Below are 19,407 nucleotides of genomic sequence, written 5' to 3' on the forward strand. Positions count from 1 at the left end.
TATTATATTGGGGTGTGGTGGTTATAAGATATTATAGTGTGGTGGGTATAAGATATTATAGTGGGGGTGTGGTAGGTATAAAATATTATAGTGGGGTGTGGTGGGTATAATATATTAAAGTGGGGGATGTGGTGCGTATAAGATATTATAGTGGGGTGTGGTGGGTATAAAATATTATAGTGTGGTGGGTATAAGATATTATAGTGGGGTATGGTGGGTATAAAATATTATAGTGGGGTGTGGTGGGTATAATATATTAAAGTGGGGGGTGTGGTGGGTATAAGATATTATATTGTGGTGTTTTGGGTATAAGATATTATATTGGGGTGTTTTGGGTATAATATATTAAAGTGGGGGATGTGGTGCGTATAAGATATTATAGTGTGGTGGGTATAAGATATTATATTGTGGTGTGGTACGTATAAGATATTATAGTGGGGCGTGGTGGGTATAAGATATTATAGTGGGGGTGTGGGGGGTATAAGATATTATAGTGGGGGTGTGGTGGGTATAAGATATTATAGTGGGGTGTGTTGGTATAAGATATTATCGTGTGTTGGTATAAGATATTATAGTGTGGTGTGGTGGGTATAAGATATTATATTGGGGTGTGGTGGGTATAAGATATTATATTGTGGTGTGGTGGGTATAAGATATTATATTGTGGTGTGGTGGGTATAAGATATTATAGTGTGGTGTGGTGGGTATTTGATATTATAGTGTGTTGTGGTGGGTATAAGATATTATATTGTGGTGTGGTGGGTATAAGATATTATATTGTGGTGGGTATAAGATATTACAGTGGGGTGTGGTGGGTATAATATATTATAGTGGGGGTGTGGTGAGTATAATATATTATAGTGGGGTGTGGTGAGTATAAGATATTATACTGGGGGTGTGGTGAGTATAAGATATTATAGTGGGGGTGTGGTGGGTATAAGATATTATAGTATGGTGGGTATAAGATATTATAGTGGGGTGTGGTGGGTATAAGATATTATATTGTGGTGTGGTGGGTATAAGATATTATATTGTGGTGTGGTGGGTATAAGATATTATATTGTGGTGTGGTGGGTATGAGATATTATAGTGTGGTGTGGTGGGTATAAGATATTATAGTGTGGTGTGGTGGGTATAAGATATTATATTGTGGTGTGGTGGGTATAAGATATTATAGTGGGGTGTGGTGGGTATAAAATATTATAATGTGGTGGGTAAAATATATTATAGTGGGGTGTGGTAGGTATAAAATATTATAGTATGGTGGGTATAAGATATTATAGTGTCTTGGGTATAAGATATTATATTGTGGTGTTTTGGGTATAAGATATTATAGTGGGGTGTGGTGGGTATAAGATATTATAGTGTGGTGTGGTGGGTATAAGATATTATAGTCGGGTGTGGTGGGTATAAAATATTATAATGTGGTGGGTAAAATATTTTATAGTGGGTTGTGGTAGGTATAAAATATTATAGTGTGGTGGGTAAAATATATTATAGTGGGGGTGTGGTGGGTATAAGATATTATAGTGGGGGTGTGGTGGGTATAAGATATTATAGTGGGGGTGTGGTGGGTATAAGATATTATAGTGGGGTGTGGTGGGTATAAAATATTATAGTGTGTTGGTATAAGATATTATATTGTGGTGTATAAGATATTATATTGGGTATAAGATATTATATTGTGGTGTTGTGGGTATAAGATATTATAGTGTGGTGGGTATAAATTATTACAGTGGGGTGTGGTGGGTATAATATATTATAGTGGGGGTGTGGTGAGTATAAGTTATTATAGTGGGGTGTGGTGAGTATAAGATATTATAGTGGGGGTGTGGTGGGTATAAGATATTATATTGTGGTGTTTTGGGTATAAGATATTATATTGGGGTGTTTTGGGTATAATATATATTAAAGTGGGGGATGTGGTGCGTATAAGATATTATAGTGTGGTGGGTATAAGATATTATATTGTGGTGTGGTACGTATAAGATATTATAGTGGGGGTGTGGTGGGTATAAGATATTATAGTGGGGGTGTGGTGGGTATAAGATATTATAGTGGGGGTGTGGTGGGTATAAGATATTATAGTGGGGTGTGTTGGTATAAGATATTATAGTGTGGTGTGGTGGGTATAAGATATTATAGTGGGGTGTGGTGGGTATAAGATATTATATTGTGGTGTGGTGGATATAAAATATTATATTGGGGTGTGGTGGTTATAAGATATTATAGTGTGGTGGGTATAAGATATTATAGTGGGGGTGTGGTGGGTATAAGATATTATATTGTGGTGTTTTGGGTATAAAATATTATATTGTGGTGTGGTGGGTATATGATATTGTGTTGTGGTGGATTTAAAATATTATATTGGGGTGTGGTGGTTATAAGATATTATAGTGTGGTGGGTATAAGATATTATAGTGGGGGTGTGGTAGGTATAAAATATTATAGTGGGGTGTGGTGGGTATAATATATTAAAGTGGGGGTGTGGTGGATATAAGATATTATAGTGGGGGTGTGGTGGGTATAAAATATTATAGTGTGGTGGGTATAAGATATTATAGTGGGGTATGGTGGGTATAAAATATTATAGTGGGGTGTGGTGGGTATAATATATTAAAGTGGGGGTGTGGTGGGTATAAGATATTATAGTGGGGGTGTGGTGGGTATAAGATATTATATTGTGGTGTTTTGGGTATAAGATATTATATTGGGGTGTTTTGGGTATAATATATTAAAGTGGGGGATGTGGTGCGTATAAGATATTATAGTGTGGTGGGTATAAGATATTATAGTGGGGGTGTGGTGGTTATAAGATATTATAGTGTGGTGGGTATAAGATATTATAGTGGGGGTGTGGTAGGTATAAGATATTATAGCGGGGGTGTGGTGGGTATAAGATATTATAGTGGGGGTGTGGTGGGTATAAGATATTATAGTGGGGTGTGTTGGTATAAGATATTATAGTGTGTTGGTATAAGATATTATAGTGTGGTGTGGTGGGTATTTGATATTATAGTGTGTTGTGGTGGGTATAAGATATTATATTGTGGTGTGGTGGGTATAAGATATTATATTGTGGTGTGGTGGGTATAAGATATTATATTGTGGTGTGGTGGGTATAAGATATTATAGTGTGGTGTGGTGGGTATAAAATATTATAATGTGGTGGGTAAAATATATTATAGTGGGGTGTGGTAGGTATAAAATATTATAGTATGGTGGGTATATGATATTATAGTGTCTTGGGTATAAGATATTATATTGTGGTGTTTTGGGTATAAGATATTATATTGGGGTGTGGTGGGTATAAGATATTACAGTGGGGTGTGGTGGGTATAATATATTATAGTGGGGGTGTGGTGAGTATAAGTTATTATAGTGGGGTGTGGTGAGTATAAGATATTATAGTGGGGGTGTGGTGGGTATAAGATATTATATTGTGGTGTTTTGGGTATAAGATATTATAGTGGGGGTGTGGTGGGTATAAGATATTATATTGTGGTGTTTTGGGTATAAGATATTATATTGGGGTGTTTTGGGTATAATATATTAAAGTGGGGATGTGGTGCGTATAATATATTATAGTGTGGTGGGTATAAGATATTATATTGTGGTGTGGTACGTATAAGATATTATAGTGGGGTGTGTTGGTATAAGATATTATAGTGTGGTGTGGTGGGTATAAGATATTATAGTGTGGTGTGGTGGGTATAAGATATTATATTGTGGTGTTGTGGGTATAAGATATTATAGTGTGGTGGGTATAAGATATTACAGTGGGGTGTGGTGGGTATAATATATTATAGTGGGGGTGTGGTGAGTATAAGTTATTATAGTGGGGTGTGGTGAGTATAAGATATTATAGTGGGGGTGTGGTGGGTATAAGATATTATATTGTGATGTTTTGGGTATAAGATATTATATTGGGGTGTTTTGGGTATAATATATTAAAGTGGGGGATGTGGTGCGTATAAGATATTATAGTGTGGTGGGTATAAGATATTATATTGTGGTGTGGTACGTATAAGATATTATAGTGGGGTGTGTTGGTATAAGATATTATAGTGTGGTGTGGTGGGTATAAGATATTATAGTGTGGTGTGGTGGGTATAAGATATTATAGTGTGGTGTGGTGGGTATAAGATATTATATTGTGGTGGGTATAAGATATTACAGTGGGGTGTGGTGGGTATAATATATTATAGTGGGGGTGTGGTGAGTATAAGATATTATAGTGGGGTGTGGTGAGTATAAGATATTATAGTGGGGGTGTGGTGAGTATAAGATATTATAGTGGGGGTGTGGTGGGTATAAGATATTATAGTATGGTGGGTATAAGATATTATAGTGGGGTGTGGTGGGTATAAGATATTATAGTGGGGGTGTGGTGGGTTTACGATATTATACTTGGGGTGTGGTGAGTATAAGATATTATATTGTGGTGTTGTGGGTATAAGATATTATAGTGTGGTGGGTATAAGATATTACAGTGGGGTGTGGTGGGTATAATATATTATAGTGGGGGTGTGGTGAGTATAAGTTATTATAGTGGGGTGTGGTGAGTATAAGATATTATAGTGGGGGTGTGGTGGGTATAAGATATTATAGTGGGGTGTGGTGGGTATAAAATATTATAATGTGGTGGGTAAAATATATTATACTGGGGTGTGGTAGGTATAAAATATTATAGTATGGTGGGTATAAGATATTATAGTGGGGTGTGGTGGGTTTAAGATATCGTAGTGGAGTATGGTGGGTATAAAATATTATAGTAGGGTGTGGTGGGTATAAGATATTATATTGGGGTGTGGTGGGTATATGATATTATGGTGTGGTGGATATAAAATATTATATTGTGGTGTGGTGGGTATATGATATTATGGTGTGGTGGGTAAAATATATTATGGTGTGGTGGGTATAAGATTTTATAGTGGGGTGTGGTGGGTATAAGATATTATAGTGGGGGTGTGGTGGTTATAAGATATTATAGTGTGGTGGGTATAAGATATTATAGTGGGGGTGTGGTAGGTATAAGATATTATAGCGGGGTGTGGTGGGTATAAGATATTATAGTGGGGGTATGGTGGGTATAAGATATTATAGTGGGGTGTGTTGGTATAAGATATTATAGTGTGTTGGTATAAGATATTATAGTGTGGTGTGGTGGGTATTTGATATTATAGTGTGTTGTGGTGGGTATAAGATATTATATTGTGGTGTGGTGGGTATAAGATATTATATTGTGGTGTGGTGGGTATAAGATATTATATTGTGGTGTGGTGGGTATAAGATATTATAGTGTGGTGTGGTGGGTATAAAATATTATAATGTGGTGGGTAAAATATATTATAGTGGGGTGTGGTAGGTATAAAATATTATAGTATGGTGGGTATATGATATTATAGTGTCTTGGGTATAAGATATTATATTGTGGTGTTTTGGGTATAAGATATTATATTGGGGTGTGGTGGGTATAAGATATTACAGTGGGGTGTGGTGGGTATAATATATTATAGTGGGGGTGTGGTGAGTATAAGTTATTATAGTGGGGTGTGGTGAGTATAAGATATTATAGTGGGGGTGTGGTGGGTATAAGATATTATATTGTGGTGTTTTGGGTATAAGATATTATAGTGGGGGTGTGGTGGGTATAAGATATTATATTGTGGTGTTTTGGGTATAAGATATTATATTGGGGTGTTTTGGGTATAATATATTAAAGTGGGGGATGTGGTGCGTATAATATATTATAGTGTGGTGGGTATAAGATATTATATTGTGGTGTGGTACGTATAAGATATTATAGTGGGGTGTGTTGGTATAAGATATTATAGTGTGGTGTGGTGGGTATAAGATATTATAGTGTGGTGTGGTGGGTATAAGATATTATATTGTGGTGTTGTGGGTATAAGATATTATAGTGTGGTGGGTATAAGATATTACAGTGGGGTGTGGTGGGTATAATATATTATAGTGGGGGTGTGGTGAGTATAAGTTATTATAGTGGGGTGTGGTGAGTATAAGATATTATAGTGGGGGTGTGGTGGGTATAAGATATTATATTGTGATGTTTTGGGTATAAGATATTATATTGGGGTGTTTTGGGTATAATATATTAAAGTGGGGGATGTGGTGCGTATAAGATATTATAGTGTGGTGGGTATAAGATATTATATTGTGGTGTGGTACGTATAAGATATTATAGTGGGGTGTGTTGGTATAAGATATTATAGTGTGGTGTGGTGGGTATAAGATATTATAGTGTGGTGTGGTGGGTATAAGATATTATAGTGTGGTGTGGTGGGTATAAGATATTATATTGTGGTGGGTATAAGATATTACAGTGGGGTGTGGTGGGTATAATATATTATAGTGGGGGTGTGGTGAGTATAAGATATTATAGTGGGGTGTGGTGAGTATAAGATATTATAGTGGGGGTGTGGTGAGTATAAGATATTATAGTGGGGGTGTGGTGGGTATAAGATATTATAGTATGGTGGGTATAAGATATTATAGTGGGGTGTGGTGGGTATAAGATATTATAGTGGGGGTGTGGTGGGTTTACGATATTATACTTGGGGTGTGGTGAGTATAAGATATTATATTGTGGTGTTGTGGGTATAAGATATTATAGTGTGGTGGGTATAAGATATTACAGTGGGGTGTGGTGGGTATAATATATTATAGTGGGGGTGTGGTGAGTATAAGTTATTATAGTGGGGTGTGGTGAGTATAAGATATTATAGTGGGGGTGTGGTGGGTATAAGATATTATAGTGGGGTGTGGTGGGTATAAAATATTATAATGTGGTGGGTAAAATATATTATACTGGGGTGTGGTAGGTATAAAATATTATAGTATGGTGGGTATAAGATATTATAGTGGGGTGTGGTGGGTTTAAGATATCGTAGTGGAGTATGGTGGGTATAAAATATTATAGTAGGGTGTGGTGGGTATAAGATATTATATTGGGGTGTGGTGGGTATATGATATTATGGTGTGGTGGATATAAAATATTATATTGTGGTGTGGTGGGTATATGATATTATGGTGTGGTGGGTAAAATATATTATGGTGTGGTGGGTATAAGATTTTATAGTGGGGTGTGGTGGGTATATGATATTATAGTGGTGGTGTGGTGGGTATAAGATATTATAGTGTCTTGGGTATAATATATTATATTGTGGTGTTTTGGGTATAAGATATTATATTGGGGTGTGGTGGGTATAAGATATTATAGTGTCTTGGGTATAAGATATTATATTGTGGTGTTTTGGGTATAAGATATTATAGTGGGGTGTGGTGGGTATAAGATATTATAGTGTGGTGTGGTGGGTATAAGATATTATAGTCGGGTGTGGTGGGTATAAAATATTATAATGTGGTGGGTAAAATATATTATAGTGGGGTGTGGTAGGTATAAAATATTATAGTATGGTGGGTATAAGTTATTATAGTGTGGTGGGTAAAATATATTATAGTGGGGGTGTGGTGGGTATAAGATATTATAGTGGGGGTGTGGTGGGTATAAGATATTATAGTGGGGTGTGGTGGGTATAAAATATTATAGTGTGTTGGTATAAGATATTATAGTGTGGTGGGTATAAGATATTATAGTGGGGTGTGGTGGGTATAAGATATTATATTGTGGTGTGGTGGGTATAAGATATTATATTGTGGTGTGGTGGGTATAAGATATTACAGTGGGGTGTGGTGGGTATAATATATTATAGTGGGGGTGTGGTGAGTATACGTTATTATAGTGGGGTGTGGTGAGTATAAGATATTATAGTGGGGGTGTGGTGAGTATAAGATATTATAGTGGGGGTGTGGTGGGTATAAGATATTATAGTATGGTGGGTATAAGATATTATAGTGGGGTGTGGTGGGTATAAGATATTATAGTGGGGTGTGGTGGGTATAAGATATTATAGTGTGGTGTGGTGGGTATAAGATATTATAGTCGGGTGTGGTGGGTATAAGATATTATAGTCGGGTGTGGTGGGTATAACATATTATAATGTGGTGGGTAAAATATATTATAGTGGGGTGTGGTAGGTATAAAATATTATAGTATGGTGGGTATAAGTTATTATAGTGTGGTGGGTAAAATATATTATAGTGGGGGTGTGGTGGGTATAATATATTATAGTGGGGGTGTGGTGGGTATAAGATATTATAGTGGGGGTGTGGTGGGTATAAGATATTATAGTGGGGTGTGGTGGGTATAAAATATTATAGTATGGTGGGTATAAGATATTATAGTGGGGGTGTGGTGGGTATAATATATTATAGTGGGGGTGTGGTGGGTATAAGATATTATAGTGGGGGTGTGGTGGGTATAAGATATTATAGTGGGGGTGTGGTGGGTTTACGATATTGTAGTTGGGGTGTGGTGAGTATAAGATATTATAGTGGGGGTGTGGTGGTATAAGATATTATAGTGGGGGTGTGGTGGGTATAAGATATTATAGTGGGGTGTGGTGGGTATAAAACATTATAATGTGGTGGGTAAAATATATTATAGTGGGGTGTGGTAGGTATAAAATATTATAGTATGGTGGGTATAAGATATTATAGTGTGGTGGGTAAAAGATATTATAGTGGGGTGTGGTGGGTATAAGATATCGTAGTGGGGTATGGTGGGTATAAAATATTATAGTAGGGTGTGGTGGGTATAAGATATTATATTGGGGTGTGGTGGGTATATGATATTATGGTGTGGTGGATATAAAATATTATATTGTGGTGTGGTGGGTATATGATATTATGGTGTGGTGGGTAAAATATATTATGGTGTGGTGAGTATAAGATTTTATGCTGTGGTGTGGTGGGTATAAGATATTATAGTGTCTTGGGTATAAGATATTATATTGTGGTGTTTTGGGTATAAGATATTATAGTGTGGTGTGGTGGGTATAAGATATTATAGTGGGGTGTGGTGGGTATAAAATATTATAATGTGGTGGGTAAAATATATTATAGTGGGGGTGTGGTGGGTATAAGATATTATAGTATGGTGGGTATAAGATATTATAGTGTTGTGAGGTGGGTGTAATAATGTTATAAAGGGGTGTTGTGGGTATAAGATATTATAGTGTTGTGAGGTGGGTGTAATAATGTTATAAAGGGGTGTTGTGGGTATAAGGAAGCTGAGGGCACATGACGTGACATGGGGAGAATGACGTTAGTTTAGAACATGTGTCTGAGAGAGAGAGAGAGAGAGAGAGAGAGAGAGAGAGATGATTCAGGTTTGTAATAGTATCAACTTCTGGCCTGCTGTCATTAGCCCATCACTAGGCTGAGGCTGGAGAGAATGGATCCCCCCCACACACTCTTACACGCACACATACATGTCAGTATCTACCAAGGCTCATGGGACCATGTTCTAGCTCTGCCCACCAGCCAGTCCTGATTCATTTGTGTGGTGAGGCAAAGTGAGTTGGTGTTGAAACATGGTGCACTTGTTTGAACTCTACCGTTCTTGCACCTTTTCAAAACCTCTACCCCCCCCCCCCTCTCTGTCTAGTTCCTGCTGCCGAGCCCATCGAATATGCACAGTTTCCATTCTACCTCAACGGGCTCCGCGAGACCCCCCAGTTTGTGGAGGCCATCGAGTCGGTGCGAGCCATCTGCAGTAACTACAGCAGCCAGGGCCTACCCAGCTACCCCAACGGCTACCCCTTCCTCTTCTGGGAGCAGTACGTAGGCCTCAGACACTGGCTGCTGCTCTCCATCAGCGTGGTGCTAGCCTGCACCTTCCTCGTCTGTGCCCTCTTTCTGCTCAACCCCTGGACTGCCGGCATCATCGTGAGTACTCACAGGCTAACGCAGAGAGATACACACACTCAGAGAGATGCACACACAGATGCATACAGCCACCCTTTGACTTGACGACAGCTTTATACACTCTTGGCATTCTCTCAACCAGCTTCACGTGGAATGCTTTTCCAATAGTCTTGAAGGAGTTCTCACATATCCTGAGCACTTGTTGGCTGCTTTTCCTTCACTCTGCGGTACAACTCATCCCAAACCATCTCAATTGGATTGAGGTCAGGTGATTGTGGAGGCCTGGTCATCTGATGTAGCACTCCATCACTCTCCTTAGTCAAGTAGCCCTTACACAGCCTGGAGGTGTGTTGGGTCATTGTCCTGTTGAAAAATAAGTGATAGTCCAAATAAGCGCAAACCAGACGGGAAGGCGTATCGTTGCAGAATGCTGTGGTAGCAATGCTGGTTTAGTGTGCATTGAATTCTAAATAAATCTCTGACAATGTCACCAGCAAAGCACCATCACACCTCTTCCTCCATGCGTCATGGTGGGAACCACAAGTCCGGAGATCAGCCAATCACCTACTCTGCGTCTCACAAAGACACAGCGGTTGGAACCAAAATTCTCAAATTTGGATTCATTAGACCAAAGGACAGATTTACAACAGTCTAATGTCCATTGCTCGTGTTCCTAGGCCCAAGCAAGTCTCTTCTTATTATTGGTGTCCTTTAGAAGTGGTTTCTTGACAGCAATTCAACCATGAAGGACTGATTCACGCAGTCTCCTCTGAACAGTTGATGTTGAGATGTGTGTGTTTATTGAACTCTGTGAAGGATTTATTTGGGCTGCAATTTCTGAGGCTTGTAACTCTAATAAAGTTTTCCTCTGCAGCAGAGGTAACTATGGGTCTTCCTTTCCTGTGGTGTTCCTCATGAGAGACAGTTTCATCATAGCACTTGATGGTTTTTGCGACTGCACTTGAAGAAACTTTAAAAGTTCTTGACATTTTCCGCATTGACTGATCTTCATGTCTTAAAGTAATGGTGAACTGTCGTTTCTCTCTTGTTATTTTAGCTGTTCTTGACATAATATGATCTTGGTCTTTTACCAAATAGGACTATCTTCTGTATACCACCCCTACCTTGTCACAACACAACTGATTGGCTCAAGTAGGAAATAAATTCCACAAATTAACTTTTAACAAGGCACACCTCTTAATTAAAATGCATTCCAGGTGACTACCTCATGAAGCTGGTTGAGAGAATGCTGAGAGTGTGCAAAGCTGTCATCAAGGCAAAGGGTGACTACTTTGAAGAATATAAAATATGTTTTGATTTGCTTAACTTTTTTGGTTACTACATGATTCCATATGTGTTATTCCATAGTTTTGATGTCTTCACTATTATTCTACAATGTAGAAAAATAAAGAAAAAATAAAATAAAGAAACCCTTGAATGAGTAGGTGTGTCCAAACTATCGACTGGTACTGTATATATGAATAAAAAAATAAGAAATGACCAAAGTTACAATAGATTGCCATAGATTTTCTGTTAATTACCCAAATTCCTGAAAATTCTGGTAATTTAGGTAAATTACCAGTAGCTTTGTAACCCTACTCATGTGAATGCACACACATGCAAACGCACACACATTCTAAAGCGTCATTCTTTTTGCATTGAATATATGGGCAGAATGTGTGTTGACATCATATATCACTATAAAGTCCATTTTCATAAATCTGTCAGATTATACTCCTGTAAAAGGAGACTTACTTATTACAGAACATTCCAATCTATCAGTTTTAAACCTCCACTCCCATACACTGTGTGACTGTGGGAGTGTGGAGAGGAGAGAGAGAGGAAGGTAGGGAGGAGAGAGAGAGGGAGGTAGGGAGGAGAGAGGTGGTGAGTGGAGGAGAGGGAAGGGATGAAGTGTGTGGAGGAGAAGAGAAGGTTGGAGAGTAGTGGTGAGTGGAGGAGAGGGAAAGGAGGACAGGAGTGGTGAGTGGAGGAGTGGTGAGTGGAGGAGAGGGAAAGGAGGACAGGAGTGGTGAGTGGAGGAGAGGGAAAGGAGGACAGGAGTGGTGAATGGAGGAGAGGAGTGGTGAGTGGAGGAGAGGGAAAGGAGGACAGGAGTGGTGAGTGGAGGAGAGGGAAAGGAGGACAGGAGTGGTGAGTGGAGGAGTGGTGATTGGAGGAGAGTAGTGGTGAGTGGAGGAGAGGGAAAGGAGGACAGGAGTGGTGAGTGGAGGAGAGGAGTGGTGAGTGGAGGAGAGGGAAAGGAGGACAGGAGTAGTGAGTGGAGGGGAGGAGTGGTGAGTGGAGGAGTGAAGGAGAGGAGTGGTGAGTGGAGGAGAGGGAAAGGAGGACGTGTGGTGAGTGGAGGAGTGGTGAGTGGAGGAGAGGGAAAGGAGGACGAGTGGTGAGTGGAGGAGAGGGATGGGAGAAGTGAGTGGAGGAGAGGGAAAGGAGGACAGGAGTGGTGAGTGGAGGAGTGGTGAGTGGAGGAGAGGGAAAGGAGGACAGGAGTGGTGAGTGGAGGAGAGGGAAAGGAGGACAGGAGTGGTGAGTGGAGGAGAGGGATGGGAGGACAGGAGTGGTGAGTGGAGGAGTGGAGTGGTGAGTGGAGGAGTGGAGTGGTGAGTGAAGGAGAGGGAAAGGAGGACAGGAGTGGTGAGTGGAGGAGAGGGATGGGAGGACAGGAGTGGTGAGTGGAGGAGTGGAGTGGTGAGTGGAGGAGTGGAGTGGTGAGTGAAGGAGAGGGAAAGGAGGACAGGAGTGGTGAGTGGAGGAGAGGGATGGGAGAAGTTAGTGGAGGAGAGTGGTGAGTGGAGGAGAGTGAAAGGAGGAGAGTGGTGAGTGGAGGAGAGTGGTGAGTGGAGGAGAGGGAAGGAAAGGGAGGAGTGGTGAGGGGAGGGAAGGGAGGAGAAGAGAGACGGGGAGTGGAGAAGAGGAGATCATGCTGCTGTGTTTTTCTATCCCAGTCCTGTCCCAGTGTTTATCTTGTGCTGTTGTGTTTAGTCTACTCTGTCTCTCCCAGAAACTGACCTAAAATAAATGGGGATAGGACACAAGTTACCAAGCAACTCCCACTCCCACCTAAAATACAGCCGTTTCCCTATTTCTCTCCTACACATGTGCTGTAGGGGTTTCCAGTGATACACACATACACACACATGCACTCACAGAGTTAATTTGGAAAGTATTCAGAACTCTTGACCTTTTCCACATTTTGTTACATTACAGCCCGATTCTAAAGGGAAAACAGTTTTATTGACATTTTTACAAATGCATAAAATACCTTATTTACATAAGGTGCATCTTATTTACATAAGGTGCATCTTGTTTCCATTGATCATCCTTGAGATGTATATTCCAATCAAGTTATAGAAACCTGTGGTGAATTCAATTAATTGGACATGATTTGGAAATGCACACATCTGTCTATATAAGGTCCACAGTTGACAGTGCATGATCAGAGCAAAAACCAAGCCATGAGGTCGAAGGAATTGTCCTTAGAGCTCAGAGACAGGATTGTGTCGAGGCACAGATCTGGGGAAGGGTACCAAAAAGTGTATGCAGCATTGAAGGTCCCCAAAAACACAGTGTCCTCCATCATTATTGAATGTAAGAAGTAAGAGAGCTGGCCGCCCAGCCAAACTGAGCAATCAGGGGAGAAGGGCCATGGTCAGGGAGGTGACCAAGAACCTGATGGTCAATCTGACAGTGCTCCAGAGTTTGTCTGTGGTGATGGGAGAACCTTTCAGAAGGACAACCATCTCTGCAGAACTCCACCAATAAGGCCTTTGTGGTAGAGTGGCCAGACGGAAGCTAGTCCTCAGTAAAAAGCACATTACAGCCTGCTTGGAGTTTGCCAAAAGGCACCTAAAGGACTCTCTGACCATAAGAATCAAGTCTGTTGAAACCAAGATTGAAGTCTTTGGCCTGAATGCCAAGCGTCACGTCTGGAGGAAACCTGGCACCATCCCTACGGTGAAGCAATGTGGTGGCAGCATATGGGGATGTTTTTCAGCAGCAGGGACTGGGAGACTAGTCAGGATCAAGGGAAAGATGAACAGAGCAAAGTACAGAGAGATCCTTGATGAAAACCTGCTCCAGAACCTCAGACTGGGGCAAAGGTTCACCTTCCAACAGGACAATGACCCTAAGCATACAGCCAAAAATACACAGGAATGGCTTCGGGACAAGTCTCTGAATGTCTTTGAGTTGCCCAGCCAGAGCCCGGACTTGAACCAGATCGAACATCTCTGGAGAGACCTGAAAATAGCTGTGCAGCGACGCTCCCCATCCAACCTGACAGAGCTTGAGAGGATCTGCAGAGAACAATGGGAGAAGCTCCAAAAATACAGGTGCCAATCTTGTAGCGTCATACCCAAGAATACTTGAGGCTGTAATCACTGCCAAAGTTGCTTTAACAAAGTACTTTGAGTAAAGTGTCTGAATACTTATGTAAATGTAATATTTCAGTATCTTAATACATTTGCAAAAATGTCTAGAAATCTGTTTTTGCTTTGTCATTATTTTATTTATTTTGAGTCCCATAGGGCGGCGCACAATTGGCCCAGCGTCGTCTGGGCCGTCATTGTAAATAAGAATTTCTTCTTAACTGACTTGCTTAGTTAAATAAAGGTTACACACACACACACACACACACACACCACACTGACCAAGAAGTTATTTTGTTGACATTTACATATGTCCCCATTACCAGTAAAACATAATCAAAACCTATTTCTTTCACTTACTTGCTGTGCTGTTTCGTTGTTCTGATGTTTCATTCTCTTAACCAAGATTTCAATGGAACACCATTTGGGTCTTTGCGTGTCAAAAAGATACATGTCAAATAACACTATTTGACGTGTAACCAGAAGTTGCGGTCGAAACAAATGATGCTTTATTACCAATGCGGTATTGTAAACGTATCGTTCGTGGCCGTGTTTACTTGTTTGCAGACTTTTTTGTACAGCTTTGACAGTGCTGCTGTATCTTTTTTGACACGCAAAGACCCAAACGGCATTCCATAGTATGTATGTCGTGAAGCTAATAGTAGTGACGCTATTACTGTGTTACTCCGGTAGGGCAACATCTGAAAAATAGAGCACTTGGTAGTGTGTACCGGTGCTCGGCCAGTCGGCGAAAGCCAACATCACTCACGACAGAGAACGCTTGATTGTCAAGGGCAATGAATTCCATTATCTTGGCGTTAATGGATTTCACCTTTGAGTTGTCTCGCTGAAATGTTTTTACTCTTTCAAATGACTGCTGGACTTGTTGACTGCTCGATACACACAGCAGACATTGTGTGGGCTAGTTAGGAATGCTGTGTTGCACGTGAAGCGCAAAATATTACGCAGCGTCATTACGTCCGTTACCTAAGTTACATAGGTATGACATCGTTTTTCACATCGCCATTAAACTAGACATCGGGCTGAAACCGATGTTGGCATTTTTAGCTAATATCGTCCGATTCTGTTATGTTCGCCCATATATCGTGCATCCCTAGCTGAACCTGTTTTTAATTCTCATTTTCTTTATGGGGGGGCGTGTTTTTAAACAATATCACTGGAAATAAAAAAAAATTAAACGTCCAAGCGTCTTTGACAGAGGGGATCAAGCTGATTCTATATAATTTTACAGAGGCCAGTTCATGACGGAAGGCTTGCTCTTTAAAGTTTTTTAGCAAGCGTCTATGACAAATCAGGACAGGTCGTTTCACTGAGCAGCCATTACGAACACAGGCTGTAAAACAGTGATCACTAAGGTCATTACAGAAAACACCAGACTGGTACCTATCAGGATTATTTGTGAGGATAACATCGAGGAGAGTAGCCTTTTCTGGGTGCTTGGAGTCATACCTTGTGGGACTGGTAATAATCTGAGAAAGATTTAGGGAGTCCCATTGCTTTAGGACTTGTTCAGGTGGTTTATGCATGTCCCAGTTTAGGTCACCTAGCAGGAAAAATGCAGACTTAGTGTAAGGGGCCAGGAGAGAGCTTAGGGCAGGTAGGGTACATGCTGGTGCTGATGGAGGACGATGGCACCCAGCAACAGTCAACAAAGAGCTATTTGGAAGATTAATGCTTAAAACAGCAAATGAAAATGTTTGGGGACAGACTTAGTGGAGACAACCCGGCACACTGAAGGTGGTCCTTGATAAAGATTGCCACTCCCACACCTTTGGAAAATATGTCTTGCCGAAAAAGGTTATAACAATAAAGGTTAACATCAGTGTTCAAAACACTCTTCCTTAACCACGTCTCAGTAATGACCAACACATCTGAATTGGAGCTGTGAACCCACACTTTCAGTTGATCCATTTTAGGTAATAAGCTTATAGTGTTAACGTGCAGAAACCCAGGCTTTTTACAAGAGCAGAAATCAGTGAAGCAGATATCGGAGCACAAGTCAGAATTGGGGCTAGCAACAGTAGATGGGCCAGGGTGTACATGCACATTTCCAGATATCATCAACAGTAACACAATCAATGCATGGCAAAGGACAGGAAGAGCTCTGCATTGCTGATTTTTGCCATCTGAATGTGCATCAGATGACAACAAGATAATTTTGTGCAGCAATTTCATTGGGTAGCATGAAAAAGAAGCAGGCGACAGCTGGTTGGAATAGGATGGGAGGCCAAACGTCTATGTAACCAATAGAGTCAGAGTCCCGAGTGTGGGAGCAAACAGTCTGTCCCACGGTTGGGTGAAGAAAGTTTGTAGTCAACAAAGTATGCAGGAGTCATGAGGCAAATAGCAAAATGAACATTAAAAAATAAAATATATAATGACTTGGGGCTAGCCATTGTAAGTTCAGAGTCACTCGCCCTAGCAGTGCGTGTGTGCTGGAGGCAAGCGAAAGCTCGGAAGAGATAGGTGAGTGTGGTGGAGGTACCTGTACCAGACAGGGGACAGATCGCCAGGTGGAATCCAAGCAGCAGTGCAGCAGGCAATGGGAGTAGGTGTCACACCCGCTTGGGAGAAGCTTTTATTTCTGGAGGCAGATTTCTTGTAGGAAATGCCAGTGAATGATCTTTGAACAGCAGGAGTGGGCTTCAGAGGACGCTTCAAAGACTCCTGTCACTTGTTGGGGTATTATGGGGTATTGTGTGTAGATCGATGCGGGAAAAAACAATTAAATTCATTTTAGAATAAGGCTGTAACATAAAAAGTCAAGGGGTCTGAATACTTTCCGAATGCACTGCATACTGTACAATCAATGTCAATATACTTGGTAAAATAATGGTTACTAAACAGTATTCAGCATATTCAGACAGGGCCCATACAATTATCTTTAGAATTTTCCCAAATTCTGTTTTATTTTCCCGGTTTTGAATTTCTTTCTGTTTTTTTCCTCTCAATAGTACAATTATTCATAGAGAAACAATGAAAATGGATGTTCTGAATCCATGTCAATGCTTAAATCACATCAGAATAAAATGTTTTAGGTCTGAGGGGAAAACTAACACATTTACATTTTAGAGGGTAAATCCCCTTTAATTGCGCATCTAGCAAGAGAGGAATGTGTTGATCTAGTGACGTTTCTGTTAGGCCTACTGCTGCAGCATGTCACGCCAGATCTTGTAAAACAATTGCCACCCAATTGATACAAATAATCATGATATAGTTCTGCCAGGTAAGGTAAATATTACGTTGTTATGCATACTATATGTGTTTTATTTGATGACTATCATTTCATTCCAAGTCATCATCTCATCTCTATAGAGCTGCTGTCTATACCGTCTGACAAAATCACTATTTTAGTAGTTCTTCAAAGTAAATAAGGCATGTGACTGCTGATATATCAACCATAAATCACCCAGATCATGCATTTTCAGGTATAGATATCTTGCAAAGCAACTTCTCTCTATCCCTGTCAATCATACATTCTTCTGTCTCTACTCTCCATTTCTGCCTGACACCAGACAGACAGACAGACAGGGGAGTTAAACGGCAGATGTTGTGTTCCGTTTGTCTTAACCCAGTAGTGGTTAACCAGGTGTGGGATAATGTCAATGTTGCTTTTATTGGGTAGTAGCCGGGAGCGTTATGTTTATGACAGTTTGCAAATGGGAACAAATGGGAACAAATGGGAACAGATGGGGAAAATTGGAACAAATGGGAACAGATGGGGAAAATGCATGTACTTTCAGAATTGCTTGGCGAGCTACTCATAGGTGTGCTACGATCTACCTGTTGGAAACCCCTGCTCTAGCTTTACAAACCAAATCAAATGACAAGTTATGGCGGTGCTTCAAGTTGAACCATTTGCTTTGTCCAGACCAGGCCACCAGTATCCTACCTATTTCCCCCTTCTGATGACCAGGTGGCGAATCGCATCTCTGCATGTCTGGCAGACATATCAGTGTGGATGACGGATCACCACCTCAAGCTGAACCTCGGCAAGACGGAGCTGCTCTTCCTCCCGGGGAAGGACTGCCCATTCCATGATCTCACCATCACGGTTGACAACTCCATTGTGTCCTCCTCCCAGAGCGCTAAGAACCTTGGCGTGATCCTGGACAACACCCTGTCGTTCTCAACTAACATCAAGGCGGTGGCCCGTTCTTGTAGGTTCATGCTCTACAACATCCGCAGAGTACGACCCTGCCTCACACAGGAAGCAGCGCAGGTCCTAATCCAGGCACTTGTCATCTCCCGTCTGGATTACTGCAACTCGCTGTTGGCTGGGCTCCCTGCCTGTGCCATTAAACCCCTACAACTCATCCAGAACGCCGCAGCCCGTCTGGTGTTCAACCTTCCCAAGTTCTCTCACGTCACCCCGCTCCTCCGCTCTCTCCACTGGCTTCCAGTTGAAGCTCGCATCCGCTACAAGACCATGGTGCTTGCCTACGGAGCTGTGAGGGGAACGGCACCTCAGTACCTCCAGGCTCTGATCAGGCCCTACACCCAAACAAGGGCACTGCGTTCATCCACCTCTGGCCTGCTCGCCTCCCTACCACTGAGGAAGTACAGTTCCCGCGCAGCCCAGTCAAAACTGTTCGCTGCTCTGGCCCCCCAATGGTGGAACAAACTCCCTCACGACGCCAGGACAGCGGAGTCAATCACCACCTTCCGGAGACACCTGAAACCCCACCTCTTTCAGGAATACCTAGGATAGGATAAAGTAATCCTTCTCACCCCACACCCCCCCTTAAAAGACCTAGATGCACTATTGTAAAGTGGCTGTTCCACTGGATGTCTTAAGGTGAACGCACCAATTTGTAAGTCGCTCTGGATAAGAGCGTCTGCTAAATGACTTAAATGTAAATGTAAATGTATCCCCTGTGTCCTAACCCCCATAGCCAAACCCTTACCCCTGCCCTTACCCCTTACCCCCAGCTACAGGCCACACACACACTAGTGATGACTTTGACTCCAGGTATCAATTTGTTAAAAACTATGTATATTATCGTTTTTTGCTAGCTCTGGTATTTGTCATCCACATTTTCTCATGATCTCTCTTGTCTGTCTGCAGCAGACATATAGTTAGCAATATGCTTGGAACATAAAATTGCAATAAAATTGCAGTATCAAAATGTATTATATTGTGAGAACTCTTTTCCAAGCCCTAACACACACATACACACACATGTTGTTCTTCTTTTCTTGTGTG

The 19,407-nt window shown here is 41.0% G+C and overlaps 1 protein-coding gene across 1 annotated transcript in view; it reads left to right on the forward strand.

Moving 5' to 3' along the window:
• LOC115140695 (protein patched homolog 1-like) overlaps nt 1-19,407 on the forward strand; it is a 167,389-nt gene that overhangs the window by 118,123 nt on the left and 29,859 nt on the right. The window contains exon 18 of the mRNA XM_065026769.1: nt 9,533-9,813. Within this exon, the coding sequence (XP_064882841.1) occupies nt 9,533-9,813 (281 nt within the window). The remainder of the gene's footprint in view (nt 1-9,532; nt 9,814-19,407) is intronic.

Source organism: Oncorhynchus nerka, linkage group LG13, assembly GCF_034236695.1.
Source record: "Oncorhynchus nerka isolate Pitt River linkage group LG13, Oner_Uvic_2.0, whole genome shotgun sequence".
Taxonomy (NCBI): domain Eukaryota; kingdom Metazoa; phylum Chordata; class Actinopteri; order Salmoniformes; family Salmonidae; genus Oncorhynchus; species Oncorhynchus nerka.